This window comes from Larimichthys crocea, chromosome X, assembly GCF_000972845.2.
Source record: "Larimichthys crocea isolate SSNF chromosome X, L_crocea_2.0, whole genome shotgun sequence".
NCBI lineage: Eukaryota > Metazoa > Chordata > Actinopteri > Sciaenidae > Larimichthys > Larimichthys crocea.
The window spans coordinates 14,763,526-14,790,761 of record NC_040020.1 but is presented as its reverse complement, the minus strand read 5'-3'; the positions used below and the strand labels follow the sequence as shown (position 1 = coordinate 14,790,761).

Genomic DNA, 27,236 nt, shown 5'->3' with positions numbered 1-27,236 from the left:
ATTCTGTGTTTAATCGCTACAAGCGACCCCAGTCTTGCCCCATTGTTTTCACATCGTCACTGATATGCGTTATTAAAAAGTACATGTCAAACTAGACCAAACCGACCTAAACATACAGTGGTTTGAAGATTATTGTAACAATATACGCTTTGGAACATGACCGGGGATGTCAGTTCATGGAAACTTGATGTGGGAGGTTTGCCAGGAAGGAAAGCATGGGAACTTCTGCCATGGAGCACTAAAGTGAGTCACTTTGTTTTTTATTTTCTCGTCATTAAGCAGGTAACCTGACAGATCTTCCAGAAAGCATGTGTTCTGTATACATCTATATATATCAGGACAGTTATATATTGCTTTGTCTTGGTTCATATTCCCTCCTGATGCGATCTATTTTCAACCTGAGGTATTGTTATAGCCCCAAAGTGCTGACAATGCATCTTTTTACTGCTTAGTCCTAAATGGAACAACTGTCCTAAGAGCCCGTCTCGCAGTCTCGAGGATGTGTGAGTCATCCAACGACCTGCCAAGCCATCCCTCACGAGTAACTGCTGTAATAAGACATTGACTTCACAAAGGTGTTATTAAAAAGGACAAGAAGACACTCATTTAGGATGTCAAACAAAGAAAATGAATTTATTATCAGTGGAAAGATGAGAGTGCTTGGTAGATGTGACAAACGAGTGAGCATGTGTCAGTGACGGCACCACGCTTTGACGAGATATCCGAACAACGTTTCCAGAACGTTCTATATTTGGGTCACCTGTGTGGCCAGCCCCCACAGAATTCAGTCTCAACATACATATTAATGCCAGCGGGTAAAAAGAGGAAAAAAATGAAAACATCAAACAGCCACAGGTAGATTAGGTTTTCTCTTGTTTGTCCTCCTGTGCTTCGAGAACATCCCAGTGTTCTGTGACTCAGATTCTATTGAAAGAAAAAGTTCAGTCCGGTCATCCGTGCTAACGTCCTCATAGCCGTTTTGACCTTTTTTCTTTCACTCCACATCCTGCGGTAAAGGGTTCTTTGCGCTGATCGCTCATGACGCACTCAGCGTAAATATGGCTTGGGCACTGATGTTTTAACCTTGTATAAAAATCACAGATGAACGTATGGTGGTGTGTCTTCTTCAAATCAGTACGGGACACACATGATGGTGGTGGTGGTGGGTGCAGTGTGAAGTGGAGAGTGTGATTTACAAAATGCGCAGAGGGTTTATTTTTATTTATTTTTTTATAAATAAAGGGTCTTGCCTTTGAGATGGCATTGCTAGATTGTGCAGTAGCTATTGGCCACTGAGGTACAGTCAAACCAGTATCATATAACTGTAAAACCTACAGGGTCATGTCTTAGATCGTCTACTCGGCATGCTAGAAAACAGGGTTTACAATAGGTATACATTAGATTGCTATCAGTCTCTACATAATCAGTGCGTGCTACTTGCTTGTGTATTTATTCGTGAACGCCCCCACCCACCCCGCTCCACCCTCTCATTTCACCACACATCCAATTAGCATCTTGATGTGACTCTACCCACTGTCACTAATTTTCCCTCTCCTGCTCTCATCAGGTAATGAGTGCTCGCTGATTCACCCGTGCTGCTCACCTCCTTATCTCGTTCTCGTTTTCTTTTTTTCTTCTCTCCAACACGGCTTCTAACTCTCTCAAAATTGGATTCACTAATAGGGAGAAGATGAAAGTTCAGCGCTGTGATCCGGGCTGATCCCCACCCCCCACACACACTTTCTCTCCCTTTTTTCCTCCCTTGACCTTTATCCGCCATTGCAAAGTTTCTCTCCTTCCACCCGCATTAATTGTCTTTCTACTTGCTTTTCCATTTAGACATCTGCTCCTCTTTCTTTTATTTCCATTTTACTCTCTTCTCCTCCATCCTTTGCACCTCCCCCTTCCCCATATCCTTCAGTCTGGTGTGTGTGTGTGTGTGTGTGTGTGTACATGTGTCGGAGTGTGTCTCTTTGACTGTGTGTATGCATGCTTGTGTTTGTGTCACAGTGCACTGAGGTCGTGGCAGGAACGGGACTTCTGGCGGAGGATCTTGCTGCCCCGATGGCGGCTCATCTCCCTGTAGCGACCCCGATCCCGGTCCCGATCTCGACCGTATGAGCGTGGTACCAGCCCCGCAAGGAAACGCTTCGCCCGGCTGGTCAGGCTCTCCCTGCGGCCCGCCCCGGGGTCACCGTCAGTCCAGCCTGGGCCCACGCAGTCACCTCTTGCGGTCCGAACTGCGGCCTCCAACAGCTCGTTGGTGCCGTGGTCCAGGGATGCTGACAGCTCCATGTAGACGCAGTCAAACATCATGGCGCTGGATTGGGCCTCTGGTGAGAGAAAGAAAAATGTTTGCATTGGTGCATATTTTAAATAATTGAGGCTTCACACACTGGCAGCTGCAAATAGCAATTAGAGTCAGCAGTTTGAAACTTTAAGACATTAGATCATGAAACCACTATCCACAGTCTGTTTACGACCCAGCTGCTGTGTGATGTGTATCACCCATTTTCAATTCAATTTACAGAGACCCAACAATTCTCACCACGGGCAAGCACTTGCTCAAGATAACACCTCTGGATCGACAGCTCCCACACTGCTGTTTGGGAGACTCTGTTAAGTGTTAATTTGTCACTTCTCTTGCACTAAATAGTGACAAATAGAGTTAGGCTGCAGCATCTCACTTTGTGGGAAAAACTCCACTGTTTAGTTTGGAGCTGGACAGTGAGGCAGTAAGAAATAGTAGTAAAATGCTCTCTCTCTCTATATATATATATATATATGGTATATATAATTTCATTACTATGATAACATGAATAAACTTAATTTTTTTAGAGTAGTACAAAACAAATCCCAACTCTTTTTTTCAACCATATTCAACTGAGTTTGTCCAGTTGTCATAGATAGATCTGTTTGCATGCGAGCAGGCAGCGTCCATCCACCGATACGAACTGTGTGATACAGTTAAAAGTAGCGCTGTCACAATATCAGAGTCAAAAAATCATGGTCAAAAGAATTCATGATAACGATATCATCATGGCATCTATAGAATATCCTAAAGGGAAAAAGGAAATCCTACGGGAAAAAATGCTATACGACAATTATATCTTTAACTTTTTTTTGTGTTTTTTTTTTATTTTTTTGGCAAATGAATAACACTCAAAATATGATTTTAGGGAGAGAGTCTGTAGAATGTATGATTACACTGAACCACAAAGCAAGAACAAAAAGACAGAAATGACTTAAGAGGCACTGGATTATGATGTCTCTGTATGTGTATTATTAACAGGGTATGAAACTTTCATATCACGACACTTGTAGTTGAAAGCGACGGAAAAGTAAGTAAGTGGATCTTGAGTTTGGATTGTTTTGTCAAACTACAACTTCAAGAAAAGTGCTGTGCATTAAATAATAATAGTAACTGAGCTTGCACCCAAACATATCCATGTCTGTGACAACTGACACTTAATCCACTATGATTTAATTTCATTTAAAAGCACACCGGCCACTGTAGTTCAGATGTCCTCAAACAAAGAGCACTGCTCAGACGTGGTATTCAGGTAATATACATTTGCAGAAGTCACTATATTCATTTTATATTTTTGCACTGTAGATTGTTTTCATACAAATTTCCATCTGCTTTTTAATATCACATTAAAAATACCTTTCTTTTGCATTGTAATGTTTCTAAAAGTAAAATGTGCGTATTCCCTTTTGCAAATCTGTTTCATCAACAGTTGATAAATGGATAAAACGAGCCAGGAAGACAGACAGAGTCGGCAGGTTGGGGTTAATGCTGCCATTAGCTGAGTTGTTTGAGCTTAAATCTCCTGGCTGTGGCTCAAATGGGAAAATGGTGTCTATTCTATGGTGTGACTCTGCTGGATAAGGACAGGTGACTAAACGTGTTATTGACAGGGCTCGGTATCTCAGCTAAAAGCGGCTGTTTGTTCCTGGTCAAACAAGCCTGGATGATAAGAAAGGCTGACAGATATAGATCATTCTGGTAAAAAAGGGGGCCTCATTGTGAGCTCAAATAGCATTTTTTTGTTCAACTCTACTTCAGCTTTTTTGATTGCCACTGCACTGCTCCGAGCTGGTGTCTAAGAGCCTGTGAGGCTTTTAAAGTTCATTATTGGTATTCATAATAACTGTATCAAAGTTCCACCGTATGAATTCAAATGACTGCAAAGTGTTGGCAGGAGGAAAAGGTCGCTGTCATAGATGATAGATGATTTTTTTTTTTTAACAATGACCTTGATTATGTAACTATCTAGAAAAATAATTTCAGGTGCACAATAATGCCCTGTAAGTACTGATAAGAACACTCAAAACATCTACGTGCAAGAAGATAAAAACAGAACAAAAGTAAAGCAAATGAAATGAGATGAGCACTTAAACCTTCGATAAAAAAAACAACTGGCTTCTGCCCAAAATGGGATTTTAAATGGAGCCTGCTGAGGAGACTCAGCTGTCACCATTAATTCTTATTTCTGCTGGCAAATTAGAAATGCCAAACAAAGACTTTCTTTCTTTGAGGCAAAGATGATTCAAATAATTACCCAAACTTATGTAAAGATGTAAATGTGTGTTCCATTTTGCACCAGTTGCCCTTACTGTGTTTCATGCATAGCATGATTACTATGGATAGTTCAAGTATGTGCATATTTAGTTGATTAGTTGCCCTTTGGCTTTATCATAAAGAAATGTCAAGCACATCCTGATATGTCAACATTTAAACTTGACTTCAGTGTTATAATGAGCTCATCTATGAATGTGATTCAGTTTAAAGCTCTGGAAAAAAAAGTGATCTTGTCAAATTGAAATTTTCATGGAGATAAGAACATTTACTGTATGGTTAGATATGAAAACTCAAGGTCTTCTTACTAACTGGAGCTTTCAACCATACACTCTTTATTAATCAATTGAGTTTGCTCAGTTGTCATGGAGATACATCTGTTGACGTCTTTGACTGAGCAAATTCCATCTGCTGTTTTAGACCATGTGGTACGTTTGAAAGCTACAGAAAGAAAACCCAGTTCATTCATAAGCTGTATATGATTTACTAAATATTCATGCCTCATTACATCCTGTTAAAACCTTGTTAATATTCTGGACTATAGTCACTGATATGTAATCTAACATATACCGAATGCACCAGTGTTACGCAGGTATAAAAAAAAAGAAAGTAGATTTGATCTGGCTGTGATAATCCAGCCGCACAGCAGCTGTTGACTCACAGCAGTGCCACCTAATAGTGGGTGAGGTAGGAGTGGGAGGAAAAAAACAAATCCCAAACCAGATCAACAGGGCTTATCCTAAGACCTGTGACAGCTGATTGGATTGAACTGAGTCTTTATGACCTGTTAAAACAGTGTTTGGAAAATTAAATCAGTGAGTAGAAGAGATAAGGAAAAAGAAGGAGAGAGGAGAGGAGAGGAGAGGAGAGGAGAGGAGAGGAGAGGAGACAAAAATGAGAGAAGAGGAGATGAAACAATGAGATGGCAAAATGAAAGGGGAAAACAGGAGAGAACAGAAAACAATGAAAGAATATGAGAAGAGAAAGAAACATGGGTGGAGAGAAAATAATGAGAAATAAGGAGAGCAAACAAGGAAATAAGTGAGAAGACGAGATTAGATGAAACAAGAGGACAAGAGAGGACATGGAAGGAGCTGAGACGAAAATGGGAGAGGAGACAAGATGAAAGGAAAGGAATCAAGGACCCTACCTGTGTGCTCACAAAGAGAAAGGAAACATGTGATGGAGAAAGTGACAGACAGGGTGAGAGAGGCATGGACAAGAACAAACATGAGTGACAAAGACAGAAAAGGAGATGGCAGATGAAATGAAAAAGCAGGAGGAGAGGAAGGAGACAGAAAGAGACAGACGGACAGAAGGAGGAGACGGACAAAATAATGTCAACGAAACAAACTGAGACAGAGTGCATATTAATCAAAGCCCAGAGCAGCAGGGCCACACCACAGCCATATTGAGCAAATGATAAATATGTTCCGAGTATGACAGTGTGTGTATCACTGTGTGTGTTAAGGATGGGGAGAGCGATGTGGCAAAGGGGGGAAGGTGAGAGATAGCAGAATAAAAGTGTCACCATGCATGCCATAAATAGACTTTATGACTTCAGCGCTCTCAGTTTCCAGGTCCTTTAAGGAGGTTGTTAGCTAGAAGGGCCAGTCGGCTTCCTCCTCCAGGCTCACATATCAACAAGAATACATGTGGTCTGCCCAAAGAAAACATAAGAACATCCTTGTCAGGCGCCTCAGGAACAGAGACGGGACATTTCCATATCGCTGACCACATCGCTGTTCTGTTTTTTTATGAAGACAGAATATGCTGAGTATAGGCATCTCTCATTATTCATTCCTTGCCTCCCTCCCCTTCCTCTCCTCCACTTGTGTCATTAAGGATACACCAAAGCAGCGACCGAACTTGAGTCGACAGCAATGTGCAGGCGCCGATGTGCACAGATTTTACACTTGCTGCCTCTGTTTAACTTGCAAAACAAAGCAAACCGAACACGATTTGACCTCGAACTTTGGTTTCTACACTTCTACATGATAAACACAGACACTTTCCACTGACTGTATTCTTTCTCAGTCTCAGCCCTCACCATTACAATCTGTAATTAACCACAAATGCATGGCCTAACTCACCCTCAACGACTGTCTTGAAACCTTAATCTTGTTACAACTCTAATAATAATCCTAAATTCTAAATTTACTACCTGACTCCTGATTTAGGTATTTTTTATAGTGTGTGTTTTTTATGCTTCAGGCTTTGATGCTTCAGTATCATAAGTTGTTGTGGCTAACGTGAGTTTAAACCCACCATGATGTCACCCATGGGTTTGTGGACAACAAACCTGAAAACTTGAGTTTAGTATTTTGGCCATTGTCATCTTTGTTTTTTGGAGACTATATTCGGACAGCATGGAGCTGGTTGGTGACCTATTGCAACTCGAGCTGCACTTGGATTTGGCTCAGTTTTCAAGCAGGAAAAAAGCTTAGTCACAAAGGTTCTTATATTACAGTTGAGTACAGTACACTGAAATATGTTTCTGAGGAGATGTGAGGCGAGCAATAAGCGACGCAGTAACAGAATCTTGATTCATATCTGATCAGCACTGCCTTTTACAGTTTTATCTGAGTTTGGTAAGCCTTGTGTGTGTTGACTCACAGATAAATTACTTGTCGATCATAAGCCACGCCCTAAAGCATACCCTACTTATCATATGTTTTACTGTAAAATGGACCATAATTTAAAAAATGAACATCATGCTGCAGGGAAAAAGAGTTGAAACTAGCAATTTAGACCATCATAATGGAGAGAAGTAGGGTCAATAAACCCAAGACATTGCTGTTGCCCCCTGCTGGCCATTAAACACAATGTTTTAGTTAGAGGTTAAGGTGCAATAGACAATTCCACGTTAGCTTCACCTCACATACCATGAGGTGACCATCTGTCCACTAATTCTACATTGTCATTGCTAATGTGTTAGAAAACTACTACACACGTGATGCATTTCTATAATGTCTGAATCATGTTCCTTTTAGTTCTCCTTCAGCCCGCACCAACTTCTGAGAAAAATACCAGGATGATTTCTAGATGACTTCCCATCTGTTGTTTGGTAATGCTGGTACACTTAACTCGCCTTGCTTCATTGCTGTGGTTTTATGGGTGTTTAGTGAGAGCAGTGAGTCTCTCTCACACAGCCTGTCTGTCTGCACTTAGCCAAATGTTTCAAATAACTCAAAGTAAAAGATAGATTGAGGGTTTCTCAGTGAGTTTGACTTGACTAGCAATCTTTTCACATGACAGAGAGTGAGTCATTTTACTGAGGGGTAACATTAAAACATTAAAGCTGAGCCAAGTGAAGGCTAACATTATATTCATATCTGCACAGAGTCACAGTTTTAGCAAATTACTATTACTATTGTACCCGAGGGCAGGTCACCTCTGGTCACTGATTATAGATGAGACAATTTATTTACTTTTATGCCTCTCAGGAGCAGCAGCAGTAATTTTGAGGTGTTTTCTAGCTACTAAGGGGCAGAGTCACCTTTCATAAAAAAACCTACAGGAAAGGTATAGAGACATATATTCCAAGAAGAGGTAAGCAGAACCTCACTGATGTATAGAAACAATGCATCGAGCTACATAGCCTCCTTTTGAAAAATGTCCTCAATGTGAAGGTCTGAAAACTCAAAGTGGTGCTTTCAGGACAACAACACAAGCATCTCTCTCTCTCGCTCTCTCTCTCTCTCTCTCTCTCTCTCTCTCTCTTTCTCTCTCTCTCTCTCTCTCTCTCTATCACTCTCTCTCTCACACACTCACACAAAGCGTTCAAACACTTCACTGCTGAGGCTCCCGCTTGTACACACACCATTCTCATGCATTCACCCTTCCCTCCGTCACTCCTCTTCTCCCTCTTTTCGCAGCCCTCGCTTTGAAACAGCCTCGCTGACATCAGGCGGCGAGAAGATGGAGAGAGATGAGGCTGCACGTGGGCTTGTTTGTGCGTTCACTGTGTGTGTGTGTGTGTGTGTGTGTGTACGTAAAGGCAGTTGTACACGTATGGCAAACATACATAAAGATAGTAGGAGCAGTGGCGTCCTGTAAGAGGGAGATAATCCAAACAGAGACGTGCCATCTGGAAAGAAAACAAAACAAAAAAACAGAGGAGCAGGAATACAAAGAGATGGAGTCCCTCCAACGGATTAGATAGGGGAGGATAAGGTCTAAATATGTCTTTATATGTGATGCATGTGACAGTGAATACGTTTACAATCTAAATGTATACTGCAAGCACTGTGAAATTGCAGCTGTGATAGTAAAGTTGGGAATTTGTGTACCGTATAAACCATGAATGCAAGTTCAAATCAAGGTCAGGCTGCTGACCTTGTCATTCCTCGCTTTCAACTACAGCCACTCTGCGGTCATTTCAAACTTCGATGACATTGATGGAATGGACTGCCAGTGCTGCATAAACAAAATCACTCATAAAGTTCAGCAAAATTATAAACTGCCTGTGTGGATAGATCAGTGGATTTTCAAGCGTCACTAAATTGTGCAGAACTGTGTGTTTCTACTTCACTGAATTAGTTTTGCCAAGACTGACTGTCCGTAAGGAAACAATATGTACCAGAGTACACTGAGTGCTTAGATTCACAGGATTAATTAATTTTGCATTGTGAGTTGGTGCGAGCACTTACACATGCCTATAAATATTCACCACCATTGATGTTTTATTATTTTCTTCTTCATGGAATATAGAATTTCTTCCATAACCAAAAGACAAACCTCACACAAAGACAAATCTCGCACACAAATTTAGATTAAATATGAATATAAAGCACAAGTATTCATCCTCATCAATACTTAATTGGGGAAACTTTGGCAGCAGTTGCAGCTTTGAGTATACTGAATCTGGATCATCTTGTACCCACTTTTCAAACTCTCTTGTTTATGTTGAGATATTTCATGTTATTGCAGATTGTAGTGCTAGTATTGCAGTGTTTTAAAATAGAGTGTTAGTGTAACATGAAATTATTTGGCACACCTGGATTACGCACTTCAGCTAATTTATTATATGATGGATGCTTTATGTCTGCCATAGTTACCCTAGATCCAGAAAGTTGCAGCTGAAACAGCTAAATGCTAATGCTGACACTGTCTGACTGTTTTTAGTGAATGAAGTCACACTGTTTACTGAGATAGCTTGTTAACATTTATTTATTTTCATGAGGCTGATGGGAATATTATTTTGTGATTATTTAGTTATGGTGAATGCTTGGACCAATTAGCATTTTGATCTGATGATTGCACAAGTCAGTGGATCACCAAAGAGATTGCAGTTCATCTTGTTGGGGAACATGGCAATCCAGGCAATGTATGTTGAGACATTTCACTCCAAACCATACAGTACACTATGCTATATCAGCTCACTGGTGTGGATCAAAGATCACCAGTAATTAAGATTCCGCTCAGCAAAACACCATACAATATTTATCAAGGTATTTCAGTCTGAACCAAACTGGTGGACCAACTGTCTGACTGACCCTGCAGCTCCACTGCTGGCATGGGAACAAATACTGTCCTGTTTTGGTGCAATTAGCTAACTACATCACTGCAACAGGTAACTAGAAAATAATTGGATACAGTTATTATTTTCTATTTGTTTTTAAAATAGGTGGATGACTCCTCAAAGAACTAAAACTAGAGTCATCAATTACTTTGTGTTTTACATTTGTGCTACATTTTGGTCAATTTGTTAATTTATTTTCTAACAATAAAGTAGAGCTGCAATGAGTACTTGAGTAATTCGAGTACAAAAAATCCTCAAATCATTTTTTTATTTTGTTAGTAGTAGTCACTTGCGTTCCGGCCCACGGACTGTAAACGCGACTCAGAGTCAAAAAGTTGGCGCTATGGAAGAGAGCGAAGAGACCGTCCGTAAAAGATTGTTCGGTTTTAACAGGCCTGTCACTTCTGTCACACATTATGCAATAGTATTGTTGTTTAAAAATGCAAAAAAAAAAAAATCAGGTTACTCAATAAATCACTGAAATATTCGGTAGAATACTTGACTTCGAAAAGAATCGATAGCTAAAGACCTACATTAAAGAGAGTTTCTCTACATCATTGTCAAAGAGCCTAAAAACACCCGGTGTGAATCAATGTGGTAAAATGATACAACTAAATAAAGCCGTGGAGGTAAACAGCTTTTGTAGGCAGTGAATTCTTTCACTCTTTTTAACAACAGAAACAGATGACCGACTTCTCTTCCCATAAGGGCTTTACCAACAGACCATTTATCCCGTGATTTTGTAAACAGTGAAGAAATTGATTTTGCTGATCAAACATAGATCCCCCCCGAGAATGTTTCTAATGGAGACGATGTCGGCTTGGAGGAAGATTCAGGGTAAAATACAAGGATAGAGAGACAGACGAGCCAAGACACAGAAAGACAGAAAAGAGGATAAATAGAAGACATCAGTGAGAAACTGCACAAAGCACACTAACACTGTTCCCTAGAGAGACACGTGCGTGTACGCGTGTGTGTGTCAATTAACTGATACATTTGCATTTTGAACATTTTAGGCGCTCTTATCCGTTATAAGCAGCTCAAAAAAGCATGAATATCTACCAGATCAGTGTAATTACAAGAGGTTTTCCATTTCACAATTTCCATTTGGAGAGCTGCTTGAAAGGCGTTTAAAAGAAGTCCATAAGAGTCCGTCTCAAATCTTTCTCATGTGTTTCTTGTCTTGCATCATTCACCCAGCAGCCTGGCATTAGTCATTGCTTGCAAACTACAGTAATCGCTTGCTAAGTCCACCTCCCTTTGGGTGCTTTCCGTTCTCACACAGCACATGCAGTATGCAGGTTATAATGATACTGGTTAACAGGTTAAAGGAGTCTTACACAGAGATCTGAAGTCAAGATTGAACTTCCATTTGAACTTGATCTTGAACTTCCAGCCAACATTCCTTAACAGTGTGAAGTGAGGCTTGCGTCTATAAAAGTAATAATTAATAGTGTGCTTGATTTGATATTTCTATTTTATAGCAGCCTCTAGCCAACACCATTTCCCATAAGCCCAGATGTTCACAGGTTGGGTTGAGGCGAGTCGAGGGCTCGCAGTTAGCGCAGATTCTAGCAAAAGATTCTACAACAAATCTTCAACTACAAAATAAGAAAAAATACTAATTATGAGAGAACGTTAGTGAAATGACGTTCACATTGATGTTAGTGAGTGTGTCTAAACATAGCGAAGGAATGACCCCACCTTACACCATCTCTGATTGGCTTCTTACACTAACCCCAACTCACTCCCCATGCCTAAACCTAACTAACACAAGCACTGAAGGCAACAAGTACAAGCCCAATCAGAGGCACAATAAGGCAGGTCATTCCTTTGCTACCCTTGGAAAAGAAAGTTGGTGTCCTCCTCAATGAGTGAGGCAGAGAGAGAAATGCATAGGACTATGAGAAAGAAATACCGAGACTAAAATACAAAGCTCAGGACTTTATTTTCCATGTTTTAATACTGGGTCAAGGGCACTCGCAGGCGCTTGTAATAAAATATAGAATGGGTGCTCTGGGGACCCACAGACCTCCTCTTTAGTTCTGAAATCCCTATTTTTTTAGGTCTCAGGGGTGGCAAGAATGAAAGATTCAAATATAACTCTGCTGCTTAGCTTATATACTTGGCTTAGCAGGACAGAGTTTTGATATATGCTCTATTGTTTATTTAAAAGAGGATTAACTAATGTGGTGAACACCATGCTATCACTGACAATGACTTTAGCCGCACATATCGCATTACCCCTAACCTTGGAAGTAAAAGTGGGTTAGATTAGTCGGACAAGCTAATGTTTAACAGCCCTCTACCTACCCTCTGAGCTGATTTCACGCGAGCGGACTAGGTCGCTCTTGTTGCCCACAAGGATGATTGGTGTCTGTGGCTGGGACTCCCTGAGGAGGAGGCGGAGTTGGGCGGTACGGTGGAAACTTCGCCTGTCAGTCACTGAGAAGACCAGGATGCACACATCACACTGCAGAGTGGACAGGTCCTAGGGAGACACACACACACACACACACACACACACACACACACACACATTAATAAAACAACACCTCAGTAGAGCGGGTTAATACTGAATAGGACAGATCCAATGACAGCTGAATAGGTGTGGAATGTCAGGGAGGTACGACATGTTACACAAGATCCTTTACCTGCCTCATACAAAGTGACAATTTGTCTTCGGGCAACATCTTTAAACTTAAATTGCACCTTAAGTCTTTGTTTTGTTGGGCTGAAGCTTAGCTATTGAAAGGACATCAGTGCCAATGCCAGGCAGGCGGCACTCTTCTTTATCACAGTCCCATGAGAGGAAACAACTTGACTGCATGCTTGTCACGCTTCACTTTGAATGAATCCTGACCCTTTTAGCAATGACCACCAGCATCCCATCGGGGCTTCCTGTCACAGAGGCTCAATTAGCCCGAGTGGCTCCAGCAGAAACAGAAGCTTGGACCTGCCTGGGAACATATTTGTCCTCTCTCACTTTCTCCCCCTTGATTCTGTCGCTCACATTTACATTAGACTGAAGGTGGAGGTCATGGCGGTTCTCCTGCTGTAACTTGAAGAAAACCTCAACTAAAGTGATCATATGCAGGGAGAATTCATATCCAAATCCCTTTATCACAGTGCCCAAGTAATATTGCATCAGTCTGCTAATTTGATGAGTGATATTACATGCAGGGGCTTTGGCATATGGTACAGGGTTTATTGAATTGAATTCCCTGTGGTCATGAACTGCAGAGTAAAATGCAATCCAATTTTGGGTTTAAGTCCGAAGCCTGTGGTCATGCACATTAGGCATGCACCATTTGTGTCACGCAGCATTGTAGCTTTTTAGATGATTCACTGTCTTTGCTCAGAATGTGGCCAAACATCAACCTTTTACCATGTGCTTTCTGCACTAATATATTGATAAGAACAACAGGTCAAATCACTGTGAAATGACTCGAATGTGTAAAGGTGTCGCTCATGACAAAGCCGCTGTGAATAAGCACCCAACTTTAAAGTAACCTCAGCTCCATGGAGCATTTTAGCATCTATCTAGCATTTATCCACCTGCACTAGGCTGCTGTTTCCAGTGGGGAAAAGCTGATAAACTGACTAAACTGCAGCTATTTGCTAACACATTCGTTAGAAGAAGTCTAAAGTGATAATATGTTGTGTTGTACTCCTCTCCAAATTTAGATCCATAATTATTTTTTCACTCTGGTTGACGTCACACATTTATCTGCTTGATCCAGAGTTTAAGTGATCCTGCCAAAGCAGGGATTGTATTTTTATTTCTCTTCTTCTAATGAAGACATTTTGTGCACTGTCACGTTTGCCTTTCCGTAATCCACCATAACAATTTTGACATTTTTGGAAGCCATGGTATCTTTATTAAACTCTATGTTTCCAAGTTCTTTGCATTTAACCATGTCAATCCAATCCTGAGGGGCTGAAGAGGTTAAAACAAAAGGCATTTTATCTTAAGTTGAACAAGAAAAATCAATACAAACAATTTTTTCAGAAACCTGAGACCAGACTCCAGAGTGTTATGCCAGTCAAAGTCCCATTCTATGTCGATGAAACAGAGACCATGTATAGAAGACATATAAGAATAATCATTTTGTATCCAGATGGATTTCTTAGTGGAGCACAGACTGTGATGGCCGTCTTCAAATGAAATCTGAAGTATTAAGACTGAGTCAATAAAGTATTTCTGCTCAGTGTTTAAGAGCCAACACCAGAAAATGAAGTTTAGATTACAGTCTTGAGCTCAGAAGGCGTTTTACTTGACTGAACTGTAAACATGTTAAGAGGGAATTGGTAAAATTTTTATTTGAGATTTGGTTTAAACTTTAATCTAAAACTTCCCAATATATTATTTCTGACGTAAATAACAGCAAACACAATCAAGTTGTATTTCAAGTGGAAATAGGACTGTGAAGCCAACACTGGTGTCTAAATCGATATGAAAACATGTTATTCTCACCAGATAACCCAATCTGCCTGCCAGCTCAGAACTGCATATTGTCTGTGTGTATGTGTGAGTATGTGGATAGCCTTGCCCTACATCCACGGCCCCAAAGGTACAATTCCTGCCCTCCAGAGAGTTCTAGACGCCTGAAAAATTCACATTAACTCAAGCGGCCAAGTGGTATCGGATCAGACCCCGGAGCAGGAAATTCATGGGGAGCCCCTTGGCACTGTGTCTGTTTGATGGAGCACAGGAAAAGACAGAGAGCAGAGAAAGGAGGAGGTGGTGGGGGAGGCATTGACGTGGAAGGCGGCTCCGCCACCTGTCACAGTCTGATTTAGGGATGAGGAGGAACGATGGAAACAACAAGACAGAGTGAGAGAACCACAGAGAGAGAGAGAAATCTTCTGTAAGCATAGGAGAGCAACACAGAGTGGACATCAATTAGGAGTTTGATGGAGCAATAGAGAGGGAAAACTGCGACCAACTAAATACACCTCCATCAAACTGAGGCACAGGACAGTGCCAACTCTCTCTCTCTCTCTCTCTCTCTCTCTCTCTCTCTGTCTTTCTCCAGATTAAGCAGCTCCTCTCTGTCAACAGACCAGGCCATCTGTCAATACCTACTCCCCCCATACACACACACACACACACACACACATTCACATGGACTAACATAAATACAAAAGCCAATCCCTCATGCCGTGTTCAAGTAATATTCAGGTCAAACGCATACTCAACATAGATCAATGAGCTTTCAGGAAAAATAACTTTAATACCAAAGACCTCATCCAGCTGACTGAAATATGGAAGCAGTGATTGTGAGGTCTGACATGATTGAATATCCCTTGATATGCTACATGGCCAAAAGTATGTAGACACACAATCCCTTATACACACATAGCCTGTAATAGTGTTTATTTGGTCTGCGGCTGTGCTCTCTTGCTTGCTTGCTTTCAGGTTTAATCTAGACCCCTCACATCTAATTAAGTGATCTTCATCATGTTCAGTTTCTCTTATTTCACATGAGATATTTCAGTTTCAGTGATGCTTTGCCTGAGATTTTTTTTACATGGTTTTAAATGGGCAGGACTGGAAACTGAAATGGAAAAGCTGTGATGTGATGTACTTCCATACACTGATTCAGATTTTGCAATGATTGAATCAAAGTGTAGTGACAGTGTAGACTTGTTTGATGATATTAGCAGCTCTACTGATTAAATCTGATCGAACCACACTAAAACAGCACTGATAGTATGGACAGTACTGGCAGGAGGTAGAAAGAGAGGGGATGTCATGCAGCAAAAGAGTGCAGGCGATGAAAAATACTAAACTGGATCTGAAACCATGTTTTCAGGGCCCTTAATGCTAGAGCACACAGCCTGTTTTCAACACAAAGAATGTATGACAGGCCTGCAGAGAGCCCTGACCTCAACCCCAACACCTATTTAAATGAATTCAAACTGACATCCAGCATCAGGGTCCAACCTCACTAAACACTCGTGTGGCTGGATGGGAGAAAATCCCAGCAGTGATGTACCACATTCTGTTAGAAAGTCATCCCAGAAGAGTGGAAGCTGTCATAGCAGCAACGCTTGTTGATATGAAATAGTATGTTCAGCATATGGTAGTATTCAGGTGTCAACATACATTTGCCCATCTAGTGCTCTAATGCTGCAGTATATGTGATTTTTCCACCGAGATTACTGCTGTAATAATGACATCTGATTTGTATTCAAAGCTGTACTTACTATGCTGACTATATATTGAAATTATGAATAAATAATGGCCTTATTTTTGGTGGGAGATTATTGCTTTGGGCTATATCCTGCAATGGTTCTGCCAATTGATTATTTATGACTATGTATTACTATCTATCTTGTGCTGAGGCCATAAACATAAACACATAATATAAAGAATATGAAATGCAGATATAACACTCTGCTGCAGCTTCTCACACTGTTTAAACACCAAGTCCAATGGGGCAATCATTCAGCCCTTCAAACAGTATGATAAATATTGCTTCCAATAAAAAAGGGTCACAAACCACGCTTTTGAGAAATTCATTGTTTCCACAACTTCCTGTTTCTGGTGCCGATGTAGATAAGAAAAGCACATCCAATAAAATATGACAGGAAGCACGGTTTCCAACCCCGTTTTTTTTTTTTTTTTTTATCAGTGCAACATACACACATGACAGTTCTTTGTGCAGAGGTGATCTATCATAGTCTGTTCTGGCCCAGCGTCCAGAGAGAAGCTGCAGCTGAGTTGTGAATGAAAAGCATATCACTGACCTGGGGCTTGTCTCACAAGCTTAGTATATGCACAGACATGATACACATGTACATTAACGTGCACTCACACACCAACTTGATAGAGACAGGTATTAGTGCTCTTATGCTGCAGCAACCGGTAACAGTGAGGATCAGATCACTTATCAGACATAATTTGCATAACATGTTGTGGATCTGCGAGCACTCAAACTATTATTCCTATTAAAACACAGCATTTGAGTGTGAAAGCATGTGTGTGTGCTTCTGTGCATCCCTCATTATACAAAGTGCTCCCGACTGTCTTGAACAAAGAACCTGGACTATTGAGATTTATTAGCTATGAGCAAAGCAGATTACAGACTTTACTTAGTAGGAAAAAAATGGTCAAACACATCTCCATCAGGAGTGCATACACATGCAGAGATAAATAGACGCTCATGCTACCATTTTGCTTTATCAGAAGCAAACACGTGTCCTTTGCACACACATCGGATTCTTTGGCTTACGTCCTCTCTGTCAGACTGCCTGTCAGGGCAAAATGAAAAGAGCAGGCCAATCAATAAAGATGCAGGGGTGACAGATGAAGAGGATGAAAGAAGGATGGAAAAAGGAAGGAAGAGGAGAAAGGAGCAGAACAAGAAGAGGAGACAGAAGAGCCTCTTGCTCTGGGAGCTAAGACAAAATCTGATAATAGGATGACAAAGCTTAGTACAGATGAAATGCTGAGTTGGTAGGTTTGCTCTTTTTCTCTCATTTAGTTCGTACTGCACAAAGACAACACTTCCCCAAGGAAATATATTACGGAGGCCATCTGGCCTGCAGTGGCTCAGTCACACAAACACACACACGCATACGTAAGACCTGCGTAAACTGAGCACCAATGACCACAAATGACCATTGAATCATCACCGAATGCAGCGGACTATTGTATGCAGTGACCACCAACAACCTCAGATACACACACACACACACACACACACACACACACACACACACACAGGAGGGTGGTGCAGTGAGTATCCTTGCATGACCCAGATTCAAGCATGCGGAGCTTCCACCCTGCTGAAGTCCATTAGCAAATCCCTGAATCCCTACCAGTTTCAGGGATGCTGTTCTGTACTTGACCTCTGACCTCTCTATGGGGGGAAGATAAATGAGGATTTCCCTCCAGGACATAAATATTGCATCATTAGTAAAAAAAAAAAACATTTCATGACCTTAATTATAAAGTTGTATTTTTGTACTTTGAGAAGTTTTTAACATTTTGTGTAGGTTTACTTTATTTTTAGCTTTTTGCATTGATGGCCTTATAATCTGAAAAAAAGTTATTCTCTAACTTGGTCAGTCAGTGCTTTGAAATGTACGTCGGAAGATCAATGTCAATATCATCATCAATGATGAAAAAGTGTACGATCAGATGTTTTAAAGCCACAAAAATGTGTAAGTATATTGAAGCCATTCTTAATGACAGTAGCTAGGGTCTCATTCAAATGTATCACGATAAGGAGTGGGTGGTACCAATTCTCCAGTCGGGTGAAGTAATGCCATGGTAGAGGAGGAGAGTGTAATAAGATGACTGAATTAAACGACTGCTAATCAAACTCACTGATGTATAATAAGACCTGGATATGACCACTGCTCAGCCTTGCTTCCAATTTCATCCAGTGGCTTTTTGCACAAGTAGCTCAAAAAGAATAATAACTAATATAAAAGAGACATCTGTAAAACTGCCGGTGAAATGCCTTGAGTGTAGGTTGAGGTCTTATATCAGTAAAAATTCCCTTCAGCTCATGAAAGAGATTTAAAGATCCATAACGTCATGACAATGTAAAGTTTATGGGCTGAGTGGGAACTAGGCAGAGCACTTATGTCCATGGTCTGTGTATGTGCCAGACGAGCTCCTTCACTGGATTGAAGAGGCACAGTCTTAGTGTTAGTATCTTCTATAATACATCCATTGTCAAACTTCAAAAACGATGTCAAAAACTATGGACATATGTGCCATATGTCATGTGTGTTTCATGTATTCAGCTGATGAACAGATCAGTGGCGCGGAGGCTTCAGTGAACATTTAAGTCACACTTATGTCATGATTTATTTGCCAAGTCTGTTTAAATAGCACTTTATGCATATTATGATAATGTCAATTAAAGCAAAAACAAAGCTACCAGAGTTAGCATCACAATATATTTTAGTGATGTGATGCTGGCTACTGTGTTCACTCAGTTTGTGTGTTAGACTCTGCAATCCATTAGAAAACAACATTTAAAATGATAATATGATTTTCATAGTACATATTTATCCCTTAAATACAAAGTAGCAGTTAATATTTCATTGTCTTCGTTTTGGTTCACCCAGACTACTTTACACAAGCAAATTGAGTGGTAACTCCCAGCGGAGACTAAAGCAAACATAGTGTTATGGTATAATAGCCTTTATGATTAGGGTCACAAATGAGAATCTGTGGTCCAGAACGACGCTTAGGAGGCTGCAGATAAGCAAAACAGGAAAGTGGAAAATGTCCAGGTCTGTCTCTGTTCCAAAAACTGGATGGTGGAATGATGTTTTTCTTCCCTCCTAATCGAGCCAAAGAATGTGGTCAAGCAGCAATTATCCTCTTCCAAATCACATCCTGGACTTTAACTCTAATTTAGTTTACGATAATAAATGATCCTGTCTTCCTGGGCAGTGGCAAATTCTCCTCACTGCACGGCAATAAATACACACAGAACTGGCCTACATTTTTCCAGGCCTTAGTCTGCACCTTTTGGTTGTCTTTAATATTTAAATTTCAAACTATCAAATAGTAATGGACACAGTACTGGAATAACACGCATGGACACACAGACACAAAGACGGATAAACACACATTGAAGAAAAGGGTGAGAGGGCCCTCCGGTATTCATGACCTCAATATCCAGCTTGGTTTCCTACATACAGAACCCAGTTTACTGTCTAAGTGATGTATTACGCAACCACTGTCAGTCTATAGGAGAAGGACAGCATGGGCTGGCTAGGTCAAGGCCAAGTGTGCCAGTGTTTCTATTTTGAGCACATTGATGACTTATTTAAACCATCCAACCTCATGACTTTAACAACACTTACAACGTCGAAGCGTCTGGCAGAGCAGACTCTCAGCCTTCTGCGCCTGTGTACGCCGGTGTGTTTTACACATTTCACCACGCCGATGCAGCGCGTGCACGTACACATACTGGCGTCTGTCGGCACAGTCGATACATATTTACGCGTTCCTGCATTTACAGTAAGCTCTACCTGCGGTTTGCTGTTTACCCTGCACTGCACAGTTGAGAAAATGACAGTTCCAGCTAGGCCTTTGTGTCAATCTGCTGCGAATCAAGCCAAGAAAGCCCTTGAAGGAACAATCACAGAATGTGACTGTAACAGTTTTTCATATTTTCTGGCAGCTGATATTGCAAACGAATGATGAGGTGCTGGCCTAGAGAGCACCGGCAAACATCATCGGATGCTGACTGTTCTAGCACGATCTTATGCGTGAGTGAGTGATTAAGTCAGCATGTGCATACATGAGAGTGCATGTGTGTGTGTGTGTGTGTGTGTGTGTCTTTGCATGTTGCTATGGTAACTTGGGTGTAGGTTGGGGTGCCCCATGGAGAACACTCGCAGCTTGCTACAAGGCCAGAAGCCCTGCCTCTTGGGACTGGAGGTTAACGTTAACTTTGTTCAGGGCCACAGCTTCTGCACCTGACGCTCTATGTGTAAGTTTAGTTATCTTTTGACTATGGGTAATAACACAAAAAAAGCACAAAAACATGAGCATAAATTGGCGGCTGATTTTGGATGATGTCCAGTCCTCTCTGCCTCCCCCCACTGCTGACGGCGCTGGACTTATTCCAAGCTTCCCACTGGCCTGCGTCTGTTGCTTCAGCCTTAATGCCCTGCCTTTTATTAACATGCACAGAATAACAAATGTAATTAACTCTCAGTGAGATTTAACCACGTCAGAAAAGGTCCAGTGGAGAGAGGCAAAAAAAAAGCAACAAAGACAGTGAGCAGACAGGCAGATTTGGAGATGATGACAGCTTCAGGAAGAAGCTCACAGAAAGAGTCAGACTGTGTAGCTGCATGTGGACCACTAATGGCTGCATGCTTTTTGATTTCGCATAATGTCACAAGGAGCTTTTTGACAAACTGTTACTGCTCTCTGCTGCTTCAGCTCAAGTTTTTTCCAGCTCAATAATCATTGCCACAGGCTCATATTAATTCATTCACACTGCTCAACTCAAAAGGTTGATGATGCATAACCGCAGCAATTTTAGCCCTCGTTCTTGTTAACTGTGATTTGGATTGAAACAAGTCAGGTTAACAAGAGAGTGATTTCCACTTTTTCTCAATGAGAGAACTTCAAAAAGATAAAGTACAGTGAGCACAGCTGCTCCTGCAGGACTCCCTGTACGGTGTGGCACACAGACACACATAAAAAGCACAAGTATGAACACACTGTTTACACTTGAATACACAGAATAAACACAGAAATAAAGTGTGTCCAAACCGAAAGAAGTTAAAGATGGCTTAGAGAGGAAGAGGTCAATAAGACAGGAAGTGGGTCTGAGTATGAAATCTACAGAACGGAGCTGTGAAATTGACAGACAATAACTCACCTGTTTCCAGTTGTCGAAAATTATGACTTTGCTGTCCTCGTCGTCGACTGTCACTGTGCACTCATAGCCTTCACCTGCAAGCAAATAACCACGCAATCAGTCAATGTAACCAATTTCTGACATCCTTATCTATTTGAGAATATTCTCATCTGTTTTTAGTCTCATGTTTGAAGGCTGAGTCTGCTGATATTCTTAATTTTTCTTATATTCTATTCTTAATTTTATTTTTTCTAATTATTAACAAATGCCAAGAAAAGAAAACCAAAACCAACAAACTGACATTTCTACTTTATATTTGGTACTCGGTGCAAAGACGGTGTTTGTTCCCGCTAAAGATGGAAAATATAATAAATATGTGTAATACTCAATCACTTACTGAATCCGCGGCACTGCAAAGGATACTCAAAAAGATTAAATATTATATTTGTTGGAGACATTTACGCGGCAGATTAATATACATATAATAATATATATACTTGCTGTAATATCAAGTCATTTTAAGTCAGTAGTCAGAAATACGGTGTATGTAGGATTGACGCAGAATAATCCACATACCAATGCTTGTCATAATAAAGGAAAATGTCAACCAGTGCACACTGCCATCCCCTGCATGTCACCATGAATAAATGACATGTAACTTCATAATGATACTGAACACCCAGTATATAAATATTTTCTGGTGAATATGTGTTAGGCATAAAAAAATTTATTATTTTATTTTATGTTATTCTAATATAAATATTTAATATAATATTATATATACTGTATGTCCATGTGTGCCTCATGAAGGGGCTACAACTTACATTTCACCATACAGTACAGCCCTATGTTGTAAAATAGCAATAAATGAACCTGGTGCTTATATGTTTTCTATAAGATTTTCTATAGCAGAGAGGAATTTAAATATATTATATATATATATATATATATATATATATATTATTATATATATATATATTATTATATCATATATATATATATATATATATATATATATATATATAATACATATATATTTATATATCGTTCGGCTCTGACTATACGCAAGATACTTGCCAATTGTAAGTATTAATAATTCATAATTCTTTCCATTGGATTTACTGACAATAATAAAATAATATAGAATACCACCAGACCTATTATTTTAGGAAAATATAAAATGGTTGCCCATGAATCCTATATTGTGTGTTGTACCAAACTGTGAGCTGACCGTATCAATACAGCCCTAGAACTGCATGGCAGCTTTTAAAATTCACATCAACCCAAAACAGTGTGAAGTAGGTTGGGAAAACCCACAGTGATGAATAACACATCTATCTTAAGGCACGAGCACACCAGATCTCCTGGTGTTTGTCAGCTCTTACTGGTAATAACTTCTAGCGGACACATATTGATTAATGAGGCGTGATCCCTCTTATAGAGCTACTATGGTTCTAGAACATCTGTTCAAAACTATCAGAGAAACAGGTGTTGATTAGTGTATTTTTACACTTTGCAATTTTAACGTGGAGCTCATGGAATAATTTATTGCCGATGAGGATAAGAGCGTCATGATGGAAACATGTATAAGCTCTATGGATGGAAGTGCTTTTTCTGTCCATTTATGATGCATGAATCCAACTGTACTACGTGGGCAGTAATGAATACTGTATGGTCAGGGGAAAGTCAGTGAAGGAGAGCAGTCGCCTCTTAGTGACAGTGAGTTATCGATTGGCTGGTTGGGCGGTTGAAGACCAGAACTGATCTGTCCTCAGTGTTGCAGTGAGCTGTTTGACAGACAGGACTACTGAGTGACAGGTGCCAAAGAAAAGTGAATATACCGAAATGAGGAAACCGTTTTTTCGCTTTGTTGCTGAGAGTTAGAGGAGAAGATCGATACCATTGTCCACAGCCAAGTTTCCAACTTTTTAGACAAACAAGACATAAAGTGTTAAATATTAAAATAATAGGTGCTGGTAGGTAGATTGAGTTAACGTTGGTTAGCTGTTTCCAGTCTTAAACTAATTGGTTGCTCACTAGAGCTAGTGTTCTTATCTAACTATGCTATTAACCAATGTCTCAATAAATCTTTTGTAAAGTGGACTCTTGACTGATTTTTAAAAAAAGAAGTTTTTCCAGTCCTAACACAGGTGTACACTTGAAAACACACTCCACCAATCTCCATCCAGGTCTTTACCACATGCTTGTGTCTCAGAGTCTATAGAGAGCGATCTGTCCGACTGCCCAGCCAGAGATAAGGCTAGCGACGACTTGCCCACGCCATTCTGTCCCAATAGCACTATTCTCAGTGCCCCGCCGTGGCTGTGGTAAACTGACTGGGCAGCTGCCGATTGGCTGAAGGACTCATCCCGAGGCACCGCTGTGTCACTGATAGGCAATGTAGCAGGCTCCTCCAAGCCTGGGATCCAATCGCAGTCCTCGGATACTGCCTCTTCCCTCCGCAGCTGGTGTTTGACAGGCAGGGGTGTGCTTCCACGTCGGAGGGGGGCCGCCGTGGTGAGAAACATACTGTACTGAAATGAAATTGAGAAATATAAGAAGGAGACATATGTCTAAGTCTAGGAAAGATCCACTGGGCAACACATGTTGTAGTCTACAATACTTTAGAATAGTCCAAGAGGTCTGGCTGCATATCTACCTGTGTCACTGTCTATTCTGGTAAATGTTATCACAGGAGTCAGGAGTGGGGGAGGGGTGTTTCCACTGTGTGTGTGCCTATGTATATAAAGAGAAAAGGAGGTGATAACAGTGGAGGTGAGACAGATAAGTGGCAGTGTGAAGGAAAGATGCTGATGAAGATGCAGAGCAAAGGGCAGAGGGAGGCCTAAGGGGGAGGGTGGGGGCAGCCCCGTCAGGTGGGGCTGCTGAAAAAAAAAAAAAACGACAGAAGATAAGAGGGTTGAAAGACAACAGGATGATAAGGACACAAAGTGAGACAAGAACACAAGAGAAAGAGGTTTATAGAGAGAGAAACACAAGGGAGGGACAGAGGAAAATAGGCTGCAGCTGTGCGTAATAAGGGCATAAGTGTGGTCAGGTGGCTCTACACTGTACAGTGTGCGCATAGTGACTTCAGCATGAATTCACACAAAAATAGGTCAGATTTATAAAGTCTTTAACTCCATCACTTGTTATTTAAAAAAGAAAAAGCTGTCAGGGGTTTTCTCCAGAACAGTAGTTTGGCTGAGAAAAGTGTGTGAATTTGCATAATAGTGTCTGCATGTGCCAGTGTGTGTGTGTATGTCTGTGTGTTTGCAGACACAGCAGGTCAACCATAGACAACCCTCATCAATATTAATACAGCAATTAATCTATCTCCAGCCACATCCCTGGGCAAGTGGGGTCTGCTGAAGCACAGACATCTTCAGCAGACACCATTGTTTCTTACAGACCAGTATAGTACACTTAGTAACGCAGCGTAACGTAAAGTATAGTATAGTAACATATAGATATATAACGTATAGTAATGTAACGTACAATGATGTGACCTATAGTAACTTACGGTATAGTAACGTAACGTAACGTACCATGATGTGTATAGTAACGTAATGTAACGTAACGTACCATGATGTGTATAGTAACGCAACGTAACATAACGTAACGTAACATAACGTAACGTACCATGATGTGTATAGTAACGCAACGTAACATAACGTAACGTAACATAACGTAACGTACCATGATGTGTATAGTAACGTAACGTAACGTAACGTACCATGATGTGTATAGTAACGTAACGTAACGTACCATGATGTGTATAGAAACGTAAGGTATAGTAACGTAACACATAGTATTATGTTACATAATGTGATGTTCTGCACAGCACAGTATTGTTCAGTAAATAAGTGTGATATACTGGGATAGTGGGATAGTAGTAGTGTGATAGTAGTAGTAGTAGTAGTGTGTGTGTGTGTGTGTGTGTGTGTATATATATATATATATATATATATATATAGTTTAAGTAGTAGCGTTTACAGTGTAATAAATAAAGTAAGTATAGATATAATGCATAAGAACAGTAATATATTGTTGAAGCAGTACCATTTATTACAGTGTAATAAATAAAACATAGTATAGTATAGTATAGTATAGTATAGATAGTATAACAGTATAGAACAGTGTTATGTAATATGTTGTTGAAGGAGTAGCGTTTATTACAGTGTAATAACATATAGTATAGTATAGTATAGTATAGTATAGTATAGTATAGTATAGTATATAGTATAATGTGGTATAGTGTGGGACTTTATACATAGTACAGCACAGTATTATAATTGTTTTCAGACGTGCAGCTGAGGTGTGGCTCCTGTAGACAGTTATGTGCTTGCACACGCTCCCTGTGGCACGCACACACCCACACACCCCGCACAGGCTCACTCAGGTAGCTCAATTAGGCTAATTGAACGAGCTAATCAATTAAGCATGGACTTTATTGTCAGCGGCACTCAGGGGAGTTACAGTATACGTGCAGACAGAGGAGTGTGACCGCGGGCTGTGCCAGCGTGTCAGGGGTTAATCTCCTTCTCTCGCCAGGCTGTGCAGAAACTGGGGCAAACAACAGAGCACGATACAAAATTAATACTACAGGCAACGCTTTTACTCTTCCGTCGCTGCACCCCAATTACACTGACTGCTGCTCCTTTACCAGCTGCACCACAGTAATGTCTAGTGCACTTTGGATTCTTCCAAACCACACTCACTGCGCGGCTCATTATGACTCAATCTGGACTATCTATGAAATGATCTATGAGGAATGAAAAGGTCCGACAGATCGATGGATCGACCCCTGTTACGAACTGCAGCCCTGAGTAATACATGACCAAAATACTGCCCGAACACCACAGCACATCACTGATCCATACGATCATGACAGATTATACTAATATAGAGGGCGTGAAATACTATAAGGAACACAAAGCTTACTATAAAGTCACTACAGTAGTGAGTAGCACACACACACACACACTGGAAGTCTCTGTAATTATATTCAATAATCATATCCTGAGCGTAAAAAGGCTCCAAATTCTGAACTGGATTCACGCACACACAGATGGAGTGGCAGGAAGAGACCAAAGTCTGCTGCATGAAAACAATGATTAGATCTCGTGCCATTCTCCAACACAGAGGGTGTGTGTAGTCTACCTGCTGTGTGTGTGTGTGTGTGTGTGTGTGTGTGCGTGTGTGTAGGTTATTGTGCAGAGCGCACGAGGTGTCTTTCACGGTGATGGAATATGTCGCCTTACCTGGTCAGCCATGGTTATCTGTAAGTCTTCTCTTTATGGAAACAAGTGCTGTAGTTGCAACCGCCTCTTCTCTGCCGCCCGGTTCAAGTCATCTGTGCTGGCTGCAGACCACCGGCATCACATTTACAACGGCGGTAACGGGCGGCGCACAATAGAGACCCGCCACATTTCATTTAACATGATGTTATTCTTCCCACTCCGGCGCGTAAAACCCTTCCTTTTTTGGTGACTTGAAAGGAGAGGCGCGGCGCATGGAAATTTGGAACGGGTAGGAGTAAGCTGGAGGGAGGATAAAGAGGCTACACCTGCGTCTCCGTGATGAGGAAGAGGCGAGTTCTCATAGGAAGAAGAAAGAAAGCCATCAGCTGGCATCCCCTCCTGTCCGTTTAGCGTCCCGACGGCCAACAACGATTGCGCTTCCCTTCCCACCTCCAGTTAATACCTGCATCTCTCTCTCTCTCTCTCTCTCTCTCTCTCTCGTCCTTCACTGAGTGTGGAGTGATCCTCCTATA

General features: G+C 40.9%; 1 protein-coding gene across 1 annotated transcript; it reads right to left on the bottom strand.

Moving 5' to 3' along the window:
• Window positions 1–605: 605 nt before the first annotated feature.
• Window positions 606–27,236, bottom strand: rem2 (RAS (RAD and GEM)-like GTP binding 2). Its single transcript, XM_010746962.3, has 5 exons — window positions 26,725–27,236; window positions 23,658–23,994; window positions 21,482–21,555; window positions 12,420–12,597; window positions 606–2,333 (listed from the first exon to the last, which is right to left on the bottom strand). Exons 1-5 carry the CDS (start codon window positions 26,734–26,736, stop codon window positions 2,005–2,007), a joined length of 930 nt encoding a protein of 309 aa, XP_010745264.1. The 5' UTR covers window positions 26,737–27,236; the 3' UTR covers window positions 606–2,004.